This window comes from Dendrobates tinctorius, unplaced genomic scaffold (genome assembly GCF_039654945.1).
Source record: "Dendrobates tinctorius isolate UK_male_01 unplaced genomic scaffold, ASM3965494v1 ptg000070l, whole genome shotgun sequence".
NCBI lineage: Eukaryota > Metazoa > Chordata > Amphibia > Anura > Dendrobatidae > Dendrobates > Dendrobates tinctorius.
The window spans coordinates 74,042,106-74,054,600 of record NW_027361738.1 but is presented as its reverse complement, the minus strand read 5'-3'; the positions used below and the strand labels follow the sequence as shown (position 1 = coordinate 74,054,600).

General features: G+C 48.4%; 1 protein-coding gene across 3 annotated transcripts in view; it reads left to right on the top strand.

Moving 5' to 3' along the window:
* Positions 1-609: 609 nt before the first annotated feature.
* The window catches only part of DBF4 (DBF4-CDC7 kinase regulatory subunit), a 41,980-nt gene continuing 30,094 nt past the window's right edge, over positions 610-12,495 (top strand). The window contains exons 1-4 of one of the 3 annotated variants that reach the window (XM_073581913.1): positions 610-766; positions 3,233-3,296; positions 5,811-5,983; positions 6,251-6,442. In XM_073581913.1, coding sequence (XP_073438014.1) covers positions 3,284-3,296; positions 5,811-5,983; positions 6,251-6,442 — 378 coding nt within the window. In that variant the 5' untranslated portion in view covers positions 610-766; positions 3,233-3,283. Of the gene's footprint in view, positions 767-854; positions 984-3,232; positions 3,297-5,810; positions 5,984-6,250; positions 6,443-12,495 lie in introns of those variants that run through there. The other 2 variants (XM_073581912.1, XM_073581911.1) reach the window with 2 other exon arrangements.

The following is a 12,495-nucleotide window of genomic DNA, read 5'->3' as shown; positions in this document are numbered from 1 at the left end:
AGGGTCTACTACAATTTTGGCAGCACTTGTCCGTAGAGATTGAGTAAGAAGCCTTTGGCCTTTTCTTTTGCCTAGCCTCGCCAAACTCGTACCCGTATGGACAGTCCGGCCCACAGACCCACTTTGTGAAGTCTTCAAGGGGTAAGAGAGGGACGAGCGTCTGTTGGGGACATTCCTGGTGTCGGCTAAATAATGGAAAAGCAGCAGAAATGCTTAAAGCCCCATAGACTATAATGGGTACAGGTTCTGTGGAAAACGGGCGCCTGAATGAGGCCTAGTGAGGGTGCACAGGGTGTGACTGGGAGCCGCAAGTGACAGAAAGTCAGAACCAGCAGGACATTAGGCAACATCCTTGTGGATGGCACTGTGATGGCATTGACCTGCATTTTGAGCTATACCGCCATCTTTGACCGCTTGACCGGTCTCGTGTAACCCCAGACTAAACGTAATAAATCATGAAAGCTATAAATCACATAAACAGGTTGGTGCCTGTAACTATGCGCACTTTTCTGTGCACTGTGTGGCAGAATTGTGCCATTATTAGGATTCTTTTATTTATGATTTTCTCCTCACGTCTGCGCGTGTGGAATCTGCCACATGACGTCACGGCGCTGCGTTTACTTATTCTGAGAGGGGTGGAGCCTCTGGTTAGAGGCGGGAAATCTAATCCCGGAGTCACCGGGAAACACCAGAAGTGGCGCAGCCGCGGCCGGAGTCCACCGGGAAACCGGAGAGCCGCCCGGGGGTGGGGCAGAGCGGGCGCCCGGTGAGTGCGGCGCTGGAGTCTGGGCCCGGAGATGTGACGACGGGTGCGGGCAGGAGCTTTTAAAGGGGCCGCCTGTAATTTACACTCCCAAGTACCTGCTGGGAGTTGTAGTTGTGCCTCAGTCTGTGCAACTACCCCCAGATTCCGGCGCCTCTTAGCTGCTTGCTGTCAGTGAATGGAAACCTGTCCTGGTTGTGTGAATTCAGCAACTTCTGGGGTTTGTGCTTCTGTGGGGCGTAGGCGGCTAATGGGTTTACAAAACCTATCGTAGGGGGAAAAATAGACCACGGTCCACGAAACCATCCGACCCTTGTATAAAAGCTGGTACAGTGTCCGCCATTCCTACCAGTCATGTCTCACATAGCGAGACCGTTAGCGAGATCGCTGGAAAGTCACCGGTTTTGTGATGCAACAGCGACCTCGCCAGCGATCTCGCTACATGTGACACATAGCGGCGACCGCCCCCCCCCCCCCCCCGCTGCGATATCGCTGATCGTGCTCAAATGTCCTGGGCCATTTTTTCCTTGTCGGCGTCCCGCTGGGCAGCGTGCATCGCTGTGTTTGACACCGACGAGCGACCTCGTTGGCGACTCAGAACTCATGGACGCAGGCGGGAGTCGTCAGAACAGCTGCTGTGTGACAAGGTCCCAACGATCCTTACCAGGTCGCGTCGTTGTCGAGATCGCTGGAGCGTCGCTATGTGTAACAGTACCCTACCTCTTGTGGTCGGCTTTCCACAGTCTGACTGCTCTAACGGTAAAGAACCCTTTCCTATTTAGCTGCCGGAATCCCCTTTCTTCCACCCGTAATGAGTGCCCCCTGGTCCTAAGAATGGTCTTTTTCTAAGCCAAATAAGCCCAACTTTTCCACCCACCCATCATATGAGAAGCCTTCCATCCCTTGTAATAATCTAGTTGCCGTCTTTGAACTGATTCTAACTTAGTATATCTTTTTTACAATATAGAGCCCAAAACTGTCTCCCATGTTCTAGATGTGGCCTCACAAGTGATTTATAGAGGGGTAATAATACGTTGGGATCACAGGATTTTATCTCTCTTTTTATGCACCCTAAAATCTTGTTTGCTTTTGCGGCTGCTGCCTGACATTGAATGCTGCTGCTCAGCTTACTTATAGCCAGAATTCCCCGTCCTTCTCCTGTTCTGTATCCCCAGTATACTCCCATCTAATGTATATGCAGCAATAGGATTACTCCGCCCCAGGTGCATCAGTCTACATTTATCTATTTTATTTATTTTACTCACTTATATATGCCACTAATTCTTCAGCGCTTTACAGACAGCATCATCGTCATTGACCCCATTGGGTCTCGCAATGTAGATTCCCTATCAGTACGTCCTTTTCATGTGGGAGGAAACTGGAGAACCCGGAGGAAACCCATACAAACTCCTTGCAGATGTTGTCCATTAAATCTCATTTGCCAAGCGTTTGCCCATTCAGGTATCTTATCCGGATCGTATTCTAATGTCAAGGTCAGATTTTAATGTCCTTCGTAGTCTGGTGTCGTCAGTAAAGACTGACACTTTACTCTCAATCCCATCCATCAGGTCATTAATAAAGAGGTTAATAAGAATCGGTCCTAGTACAGATCCTTGCAGACCCCACTGCTCCCAGTGCAGATCCCTATGGCCCCCTCTGCTCCCGAATTCCCATTTAGAGAATGTGCCATTTATGACAACTGTTTCCTGTATTTTAGCCAGTTCCTTATGGATCTGCATATAGTTTCCTTCAGTCCTTGCTTTATGTGGTGCACTATCAAATGAATTAGAAAGTACAGATAAATCACATCAGCTGCATATCAGGCATGCGGCTACAAAAAAAAAAAAGTGGTTGTTCCAAATGGAACGGCGACATGTTTTACAATTTCCATCCATTTTTTTAAGGAAAAAAACAACTTTTGGTGTAAAAAAACACAAAAAAAAAGTAGTGCAAAAACATGTCATTTAGCATCAAAAGGGTCCTCCGGTGCCTCTTTCTTATACATCGATTGTCTTTTGCAGACACCCCGTCATCAGCGCCTATCACCTTGGCATTGGGAGGCGCTGGAGAACCTCTTTAAAGCAAAGCTTGGTCCCCATAAGTTACCTTGTTGTGAAACTTTCCAGTGGAACACCAGAAAAAAAAAAAGTATTCAGACGTGACCCTGATGTTGCCATTAACTGCAATGAGGCAAACAGAATCCAAAATCTAAACCTTTAGACTTTGTGACTTAAATTTTGTCTTTTTAACCAGACACAATAGCGGAATTTCACATTTTGTCTCATTAGGGACCGAGGCGCAGTTTCATCACTTGTCTGTGGACTTTAGGTCAAATTTGACAAATTGATGAATTTGCCACATTTTTTTTTTTTATTTACAATTTTTGGACAGAGGTTAGTATTGGTTGGATTGTACTTTACTATTATGGTTTAAAACTGACAACCTGCCTCCACCATTTCTGTTCTTCAGTTGCCACCACCTGCAATACCCAAAGCAAATGCCGTGAACCTGGGATCCAAGATGCAGAAAAGCAGTGAGTATGTGTGCGGGGTGATCTCGTGCATGTGTTATCCCATCACTTTAGACACATTTCTCACTTTGCAGTGTAAGGGCTCGTGCACATGAACAATTATATCAGACAAGTGCTATCTGTGGTTTTCATGGATATTACTCGTACCCATTATATTCTAAGAGGCTGTGCATACCTGAGTTGTTTTTTTTTGTTTTTTTTTTTTTTACATTGGACTGAGTCGCGTAAAAAAATAAAACAAAAACTGAGACATGTAGGATTTTGATTTGAGTGTCAAATCAAAATAGGCCATGCAAGTCTATGGGTCCGTAAAAAACATTGGACAGCGCTTGGTTGACATCTGCATGATCTGATTTTCATGGACTGACATAATGAAGTTGGTGGATAATTTATTTTTTTCCCTTCAGCACCGAGAAAAATTGATGCCGCTCTGATCAAACTCTGAATAATCGTACCTTTTTTTCGACTGGATAGAAAAGTCATGTGCACCTACTCTTAGGCAATGTACCCACGTTGCAGAGATGCTGCGGAAATTCCGCAGCATTTCCGCAACTCCTGCCGCGGGAAAACGCATACGAATTCGCATGCGTTTTCCCGTGAAAAACAAGCATTTTTCACGCGATTTTCGCTTGCGGAATTCAAGCACTTTCCAAGCGATTTGAAGCATCGCTTGGAATGTGATTGACAGGTTGGTCACACTTGTCAAACATAGTGTTTGACAAGTGTGACCAACTTTTTAATATTGAGGCTGCCTATGCGGCATCAATAGTAAAAGTCAGAATGTTAAAAATAATTTAAAAAAATTAATCATGTTGTTCTCACCTTTCGACATCCCACGCAGCGTTCCCGATCGTCGCGATGCTCCCATTCCCAGCGATGCCTTGCGAGACCTTTGATGTAGTGGTCTCGCGAGACTGCTACATCATCACAGGTCCTTGCCGCAAGGCATTACTGGGAACGGGACTCGCCGGGAGCATCGCTGAGGACGGGAAGGCTGCGCGAGACACCAGAATATAACCCGATGTTTTTAAAAAAAAAAAAAAAAAAAAAGGGATACGGTACCAGGGCCTGGAGGACAGTCTCCTCTCCTCCAGACTGTGGGTACCATCCGCACATGATTCGCTCACTTTGCTCATGCTGGTCATAGCCACATGCGGAAAGTAAGTGGATCAATGCATTCCTATAGGTGCGGAATCGCCGCGATTCCGCAAAAAGAATGAGTATGCTGCGTTTTTTTCCGCGATGCTATTCCACCACGGGAAAAAATGCAGCATTAGCACAGCATGGCAAAAGCGCATAAAATTTGCAACGTGGGTACACAGCTTTAAGGTGTGAACCTGGCTGCATTATTGAACGAAGATCACTGCTGCAAAAAGCTTTCTATCCATCACTCAGCATGGATTCCACAACTTCATCATAGGCTTCAATTAAAAAATATTTGAGCGTATAGAGTTAAACAAAAAGATTCTCAGGACCCTGGTCCAGCGACCACATTAGTAGCACATGGCTGCTGGATCAGAGCCCTGCAAAGCTACCTAACTGCATCCCCGATGCCTCCTCTCATTAGTATGGATGGTGCTCCATCATCACAATATCACGGCAGCTCACTAATCAGAAGAGGAGCCAGGGATGCTGGCCAGCAGTAGAATAGCCATGGACAAGGAACTTAGCAGCTGTCCAGGGTCCTGTGAATCTTTTTGCTGAACTCTTTTTGGAAGGTGACATTTATCTAGAGGGCAGGTTATAAGAGTGCTGCAAACTTTTCCTGACAGGCATATGTTTTACTGTTTGAAATCCGCACTATGTGCACACGTTGCGGATTCGTGTGCGGATTTTTCCGCGCAGGATCCGCAGGTAAAATTGACCTGCTTTTTACCTGTGGATTTTCTGCAGACTTTGTGCGGATTTTGCCTGCGTTTTTACACCTGTGGATTCCTATAATGGAATAGGTGTAAAAACGCTGCGGAATCTGCACAAAGGATTGACATGCTGCGGAAAATAAACCGGTGTTTCTGCGTGGATTTTTCCGCAACATGTGCACAGCGGTTTTTGTTTTCCATAGGTTTACATGGTACTGTACACTGCATGGAAAACTGCTGCGGATCCGCAGGGTCAAATCCGCTGTGGCTCCGCGGCCAAATCCGCTGTGGATCCGCAGCCAATTCCGCAACGTGTGCACATACCCTAAATCTCTCCATATGATGTCATGAGAAGCTGTGCTTTCAATGAATATTTTGTGATTTTATAGAAAAATAATGTAGCCAAGAGTTGGAAAAGGATAGAATGAGGCTTGTAGTGGTCATAATGTTCAGCACGTGTCCATAAGTGGAGGCTCTCAAGTAATTGATGTTCTTGGGATGCATCTGATATTGTAACTCTGTTCACTTGAATGGAGCGGAGGAGCAAAACTGGGCAAAGCCCATGGGCATGAGTTTCGCTGTTTCTCCTGGGGATGGTAGGGATGAGACATTTTTATTTTCGCCTGAATTAAGGATGTTTCTTTAATACCCTGCGCAGAAGGAGGAACACAAGGGAGAGGGGTGAAGATGAAGCCGGGCCAGCTGATGACAAAAAAACTTCCAGACAAAGGACCAACACAGAAACCTTTTACTGGTAGAGTGTTTTACCTGGACATCGCCTCAAGACTGGTAGCTGAAAAACTGGAAAAAGACATAAAGGAGCTCGGAGGGGTAAGTGTGCTCACCGGTGATATGTTCTGTCCACGTGAATTTGTGTAGTTATTTGGTCTTGTGACCATTATTTCCATATTGTGTATTTGGTCATTTTCACATCGCAGAGGGGTGAGGGATGTTCCCTTCTCTGATGAGTCGAGAGGAGAGCGACTCAATGACCAGTAGTATGTGCATGAGTTAAATGGTCGCCTATTTATATGGTCAGCTTTGGATTGTGCTGTCGATGAAGGTAAACGTGCTTTGTTTTTCTCCTATCTGGTTTAGACTGTTGAAGGATTTCTTAGTAAAGAAATAAGTTGTCTCATCACCAGTAAAAAGGAAGCAAAGTGTGCAAAATCGCTGAAATATCAATGTTCAATACCAAGTCCTGAACCAGCCTCAGGAAGCAGCTCTGCTAGACCAAGCGGCCAGAGAGGAGACTGCCAGGATGGGGGCACTAGTATGAAACCAGCAAAGGTAAGATGTTCTTCTGTTTGTGTGCTGAAAATGTCCAGCACAACTTAGTTCCTACCAATCGGCTTGTTTTTCCTATGGATTCAAAATGGTTTCTGGAATAAGGCAGATTGCCCATGGTGCCAGGACAAAGAGGAGGAAACCTAGGTGCATATATATCTCCACTGCTTGGGTCATCTGTAATCCACAGACTCATGGTCCTGTGGACTTCTCCCAGCAACCTAGCGATTCCCGGTCAGCCCACTTACTGTCTTACTAGAACAAGACATGTAGTCCAGACCGTGCCTGCAGTATCGGTGTGTGGTGTAATACTACTGGTGAGCTGGAGAGAGAAATAGAAGCTGCTACAAATGCATGGGACCAGACAAATCTGTGTATATGTACATGAATTTATATATGTGCACATCTGTATGATTGATCAGCATGGCCCCGAGTCATAATTTTCTTTTTTCTTTTTTAAGCCCCTCACATTTTTTTTATTGCGGTATTAGTTGCCATTTTTGATGTCTAGTTGATCAAAATAGTACATGTGATTCATAAATTTAGAGCAAAGTGGGGAAAAAAGGGGCTTTCTTCCTATCATCCACTGTTTTTACAACTTTTGATGCTAAAACATAGTCAACTTTTTTTTTCCGGCTGAAGCGATTCCTGTGGATGTGTTGATTTATACACTGGGAGTTTCATTGATACATTTGTTCAGATCTCTTTACGAGTTTGGTACAAGTTTCATTATCGAAGATCAAAAAAAGTTTTTTTTGTTTTTTTTTAACTTTCTATCTAGCAGTCTGGGTAAAACAGATGTCATCAGAGTTCTTTCTGATTTTCCACCCCACCATTCCATAGACTTGCATTGCTGATTTTGATCTGACACTCAGATCAAGATCAGTCATGTCGCCATGATTTTGCGCAGACAACTCGGTCCACAAAAAAGCAGACATCTGAATGAGACCTAACACCATTATGCTCTGACCATTGGGCAAGTCAGCGTCAGAGTAAGGGAGTACTTTTTTGCACTCTGAATTTTATGCAAACATTGCACAGGACTTTCGTATGAGTGCAGTATCAAATATGCGTTTTATATCACTAATGTTACTCTGTCGCCTTATTGGGGGACACAGAACCGTGGGTGTTATGCTGCTGTCCACTAGGAGGCGACACTATGCATAATCTGAAAAAGATTAACTTTGTCTCCTCCTCTGCAGTATACACCCCTGGACGGTTCAGCCTTCTCCAGTTTTTGCTTAGTGTCGCAAGGAGGCACACCTTTTTTTCCTTTTTTTTTTCCTTTCGTCGGAACAGATGAAGAAAAGTGGGTCTCCTGCGAGACTCCCGGCATGGCTCCTTCCTTGGCCCCCTTTTTAGGGGTGCCCAGTTGAAGTGGAGATGGCGGTTTCCCATGTCGCTCCTTCCCCAGTCCCTTGGGTACTGGTCCGAAGTTGAGACCCCCCCCTCCTTCCCCAACCCCCTTCAGGGTCTGGGTTGAGGTTGAGGCAAGGATGAAGACCCCCTGACGGTGACAGACGCACCCTCCCTAATCCCCCGCAGGGGGCATTAGGTTGAGACGCCGCAGGTAGGGTCGGAGTACCGACAGCATTCTGCACCAGGGACCCCAGACCAGCTGTGGGATCCTGCTGGGGCCGGGGGAGGGCGCAGGCAGACGTGGCACAGCAGAGACAGGGCTTTCTGCGCCCCTGCCTCTGCAGCAGCAGTGGCTCCATGGTGCTCCAGGGACCCCCACACAGGAACCACTAGCCCTGCTGCCCCCACCGCTAGCCAGTCGCCCATTCAGGGGGGGTTCGGTGCAAATCCGACCCCCTCCCGGACTACCGCGCCGCTCTGGAGCCTTCCTGGGCATCGGGCCTCTAATTTAGACCACGGCTTCGGCCTAGCCGAAGCCGCCGCCTTTTCCCCGCCCCCCAGATGACGAAAATGACACTGCAGTGTCATAGAAGGGGCGGATCGAGGCAGGAAGGGTGCGCTTTTACATGGCCCAGCGCGCCCTTTTCCAGCTCTCCGCCCCCTTCCCTCTCCACCTCAGAATCCGGTGGCCATCTTGCTGCACCTGGAGGAAGGCAGCACAGTGTCTCCGGGGGGCACAGGACGTGGGGCTTATCAGCGCTGGACCTAAGGGGAGCAGCGGTGGGGTAAGATCAGGTCTGGCTGCCTATTACAGACGACAAGTGGGTCAAGGAAATGGTGTCTTCAGGATACAAAATCGAGTTTACTACCAGCCCACCGCACAGGTTTTTTCCATCTGTCCTTCCAAAATCCCCGCTCAAAGCTCAGGCCTTCCGTCAAGCGGTTTCTTCCCTCCGGCAAGCAGGAGTCATAGTGCCGGTCCCAGCAGACGAGCGCTTCCGAGGGTTCTACTCCAACCTGTTCGTGGTGCCCAAGAAAGGAGGCAGCGTCCGACCCATACTAGACCTCAAGCAACTCAAGTATGTTCGAGTTCGTCACTTTCGCATGGAATCCCTCCGGTCAATCGTTGCGTCCATGGAAAAAGGAGAATATCTCGCCTCCATAGACATACAGGACGCATACCTGCATATACCGATTGCTCCCGCCCATCAGAGGTTCCTCAGATTCGCAATCAACCAAGACCATTACCAGTTTGTGGCCCTCCCGTTCGGTCTCGCCATGGCTCCCAGAGCATTTACAAAGGTCATGGCAGCTACCATGGACGTTCTGCGCTCCAGAGGCATAGTAGTCGTTCCATACCTGGACGACCTTCTCATCAAGGCCCCCACCCTCAAGGACTGCGAGGTCAACGTCTCGATCACGATCGACACTGAGGCGCCTGGGGTGGTTAGTCAATTTACAGAAGTCTTCGACTACCCCGAGTCAGTCTCTGACCTTCCTGGGGATGTTATTCGACACCTCCAAGGGTCTGGTGATTCTCCCCAGAGACAAGGCACTGGCTCTCCGTCTGGGAGTTCACACACTCCTCTGCAAGTCCCCCAGATCTCTCCGGTATGCCATGAGAGTACTTGGCAGGATGGCAGCAGCAATGGAGGCGGTACCGTTTGCCCAGTTTCACCTCAGACCCCTTCAACTGGCCATCCTCAAGTCCTGGGACAGAAATCCGTTCTCCCTCGACAGGGAGTTCCGGTTATCAGCAAAAACCAGGAGGTCCCTGCACTGGTGGCTCGAGCCAACCTTGCTTGCAAGGGGAAAATCCTTTCTCTCCGGTCAATGGAAGGTTTTGACCACCGACGCAAGCCTTATAGGTTGGGGCGCGGTGCACCTGCATCACAGAGCGCAAGGCAGGTGGTCACCAATGGAAGCGACCATGCCCATCAACATCCTGGAAATCCGGGCCATCTTCCTGGCGTTGAAAGCCTTCCATCACTTTCTAGCAGACTCTCATATCAGAGTGCAGTCGGACAATGCCACGGCAGTGGCATACGTGAACCATCAAGGCGGCACCCGCAGCATCCAGGCGATGACCGAAGTAACACGTATCCTACAATGGGCGGAGAATGCGAGGTCGGTACTCTCTGCGGTCCACATTCCGGGTGTGGACAACTGGGAAGCCGACTATCTCAGCCGACAAGGAATGGACTCGGGGGAGTGGTCTCTCCATCCCGAAGTTTTCTGTCAGATCTGTCATCGTTGGGGCACCCCGGACGTGGATCTAATGGCATCCCATCTCAATGCCAAGGTTCCCAATTTCATGGCCAGGACACGCGATCCGCGGTCGCTCGGAGCAGATGCCCTGGTTCAGGACTGGACCCAGTTCCAGCTTCTGTACATTTTTCCACCTCTTCCCCTGATCTCCAGAGTCCTGAGGAAGATCAAGCAAGAGGGAGTTCCCACCATCCTGATCGCTCCAGACTGGCCCAGGCGTACATGGTACGCCGACGTCGTGCAACTCACAGCAGACGCTCCCTGGCGTCTCCCCACACGTCCCGACCTTCTGTCACAAGGCCCGTTCTTCCACCAGAACTCAGGAGCTCTCAATTTGACGGCGTGGCCATTGAGACCTGGGTTTTGACCCAAGCAGGTTTTTCACCGGAAGTCGTTAAAACCATGATCAGGGCTCGAAAGCCAACTTCAGCCAGGATTTACTATCGTACCTGGAAGGTTTTCTTCACATGGTGCGAATCTCGTGGGCAGATCCCACTCCCCTATTCTTTTCCAAGGGTCCTCGGTTTCCTTCAGTCAGGCCTGGACGCTGGGCTATCCCTGGGCTCGCTGAAGAGCCAGGTGTCAGCGCTTTCAGTGCTCTTTCAGAGGCGTATTGCTAACAAGCCGCAAGTGAAGACTTTTCTCCAAGGGGTTTCCCGATTGGTTCCCCCCTACAAACGTCCGTTTGAGACGTGGGACCTCAACCTGGTCTTGACAGCACTACAGTCACCTCCTTTTGAACCCCTTAAGGAGGTCTCACTCCGCTTTCTATCACAGAAAGTGGTTTTCCTGGTGGCAATCACCTCGCTACGCAGGGTGTCTGAACTTTCAGCTCTTTCCTGCAGACAACCCTTCCTGGTTTTTCATCAGGACAAGGTGGTTCTACGTACAGTCCCATCCTTCCGAAGGTTGTGTCCAGCTTCCACCTCAATGAGGAAATCTCACTACCGTCCCTTTGCCCGGCTCCCGTTCATAGGGTAGAGAAGGCTCTGCATACGCTTGACCTTGTCAGGGCATTGCGTGTTTACGTGTCTAGAACTGCTCCTTTCCGGAAGTTTGATTCACTTTTCCTTCTTCCAGAAGGCGTTCGCAAGGGCCTACCGGCTTCCAAAGCCACCCTTGCTAGGTGGATCAAGTCCACCATTCAAGAGGCTTACCGCCTCAACAATTCTCCTCTTCCGGCCGGTATCACGGCACACTCTACGCGGGCGGTAGGGGCCTCTTGGGCCATTCGGCATCAGGCCTCGGCACATCAAGTAAGGAAGGCGGCCACTTGGACTAGCCTGCACACATTTACAAAACACTACCGAGTGAATACCCAGTCCTCAGCGGATGCGAGCCTGGGTAGACGGGTCCTGCAGGCGGCAATATCCCAAGTCTAGGGGACTGTCAGCACAATATTCGTCCACTGCTTCCCACCCAGGGACTGCTTTGGGACGTCCCACGGTTCTTTGTCCCCCAATAAGGCGACAGAGTAAAGGAGATTTTTGTGTACTCACCGTAAAATCTTTCTCTTAGCCTTTAATTGGGGGACACAGCTCCCACCCTGTTGCCCTTGCGGGCCGTTGTTACGGTTGGGTTCTCATATTGTTGTTTGAGCTCGTTTATAGTAGCCTTCTTACAGGCATGGTTATGTTTCTGGTATTTTTCTCCTAATGCTTTTGCACAAAACTGGAGCCGTCCAGGGGTGTATACTGCAGAGGAGGAGACAAAGTTAATCTTTTTCAGATTATGCATAGTGTCGCCTCCTAGTGGACAGCAGCATAACACCCACGGTTCTGTGTCCCCCAATTAAAGGCTAAGAGAGAGATTTTACGGTGAGTACACAAAAATCTCCTTTTCAGTTTTGGTACATGAGCAACTTCTGTTTGAAGTTTTCCGTCACCTTGAGAGTATGTTACTGATGAATTTACGTATTTGATGGCTATAGGTTATGCTGTGTTTGACAGGGTTTTGTACTGTCAGAACTACAAAGGTATGTTCTAATGTGGCAGATAGGTGCATAAATTACTGCAATGCAGTCCACTTCATGGGACCTGCTGAAGTCTATGGGCCAGATTCATCAAAGATTTTGTTCCAGAATTCTGGCGTAAAAGCTTTGAAAAGTCAATCTTGGAGTTGCGACTATTGGTGTTTTCATACCAGTTTATTCCAGCTCTGTCAAAATGTTTTGGATGGGGGCATGGCAGGGGGTGCAATGCCACAGGTTGTCTAATAAATGATGAGATGTGGTGATCCATATGCTAGAAATCTCACTCCACTCGTCAGATGCTACTGATTTATGAAGAGGCATAGGTGGACCGCTGCAATAACATAAGTTTCCCTCACAAAAGACATATTTACCAATACCTGTTCACAATGCAAAAGCATTGCAGGATGCCGCAGCCCGCATGATAAAATGTAGAGACAGCACAGGTGCAAAATACTGA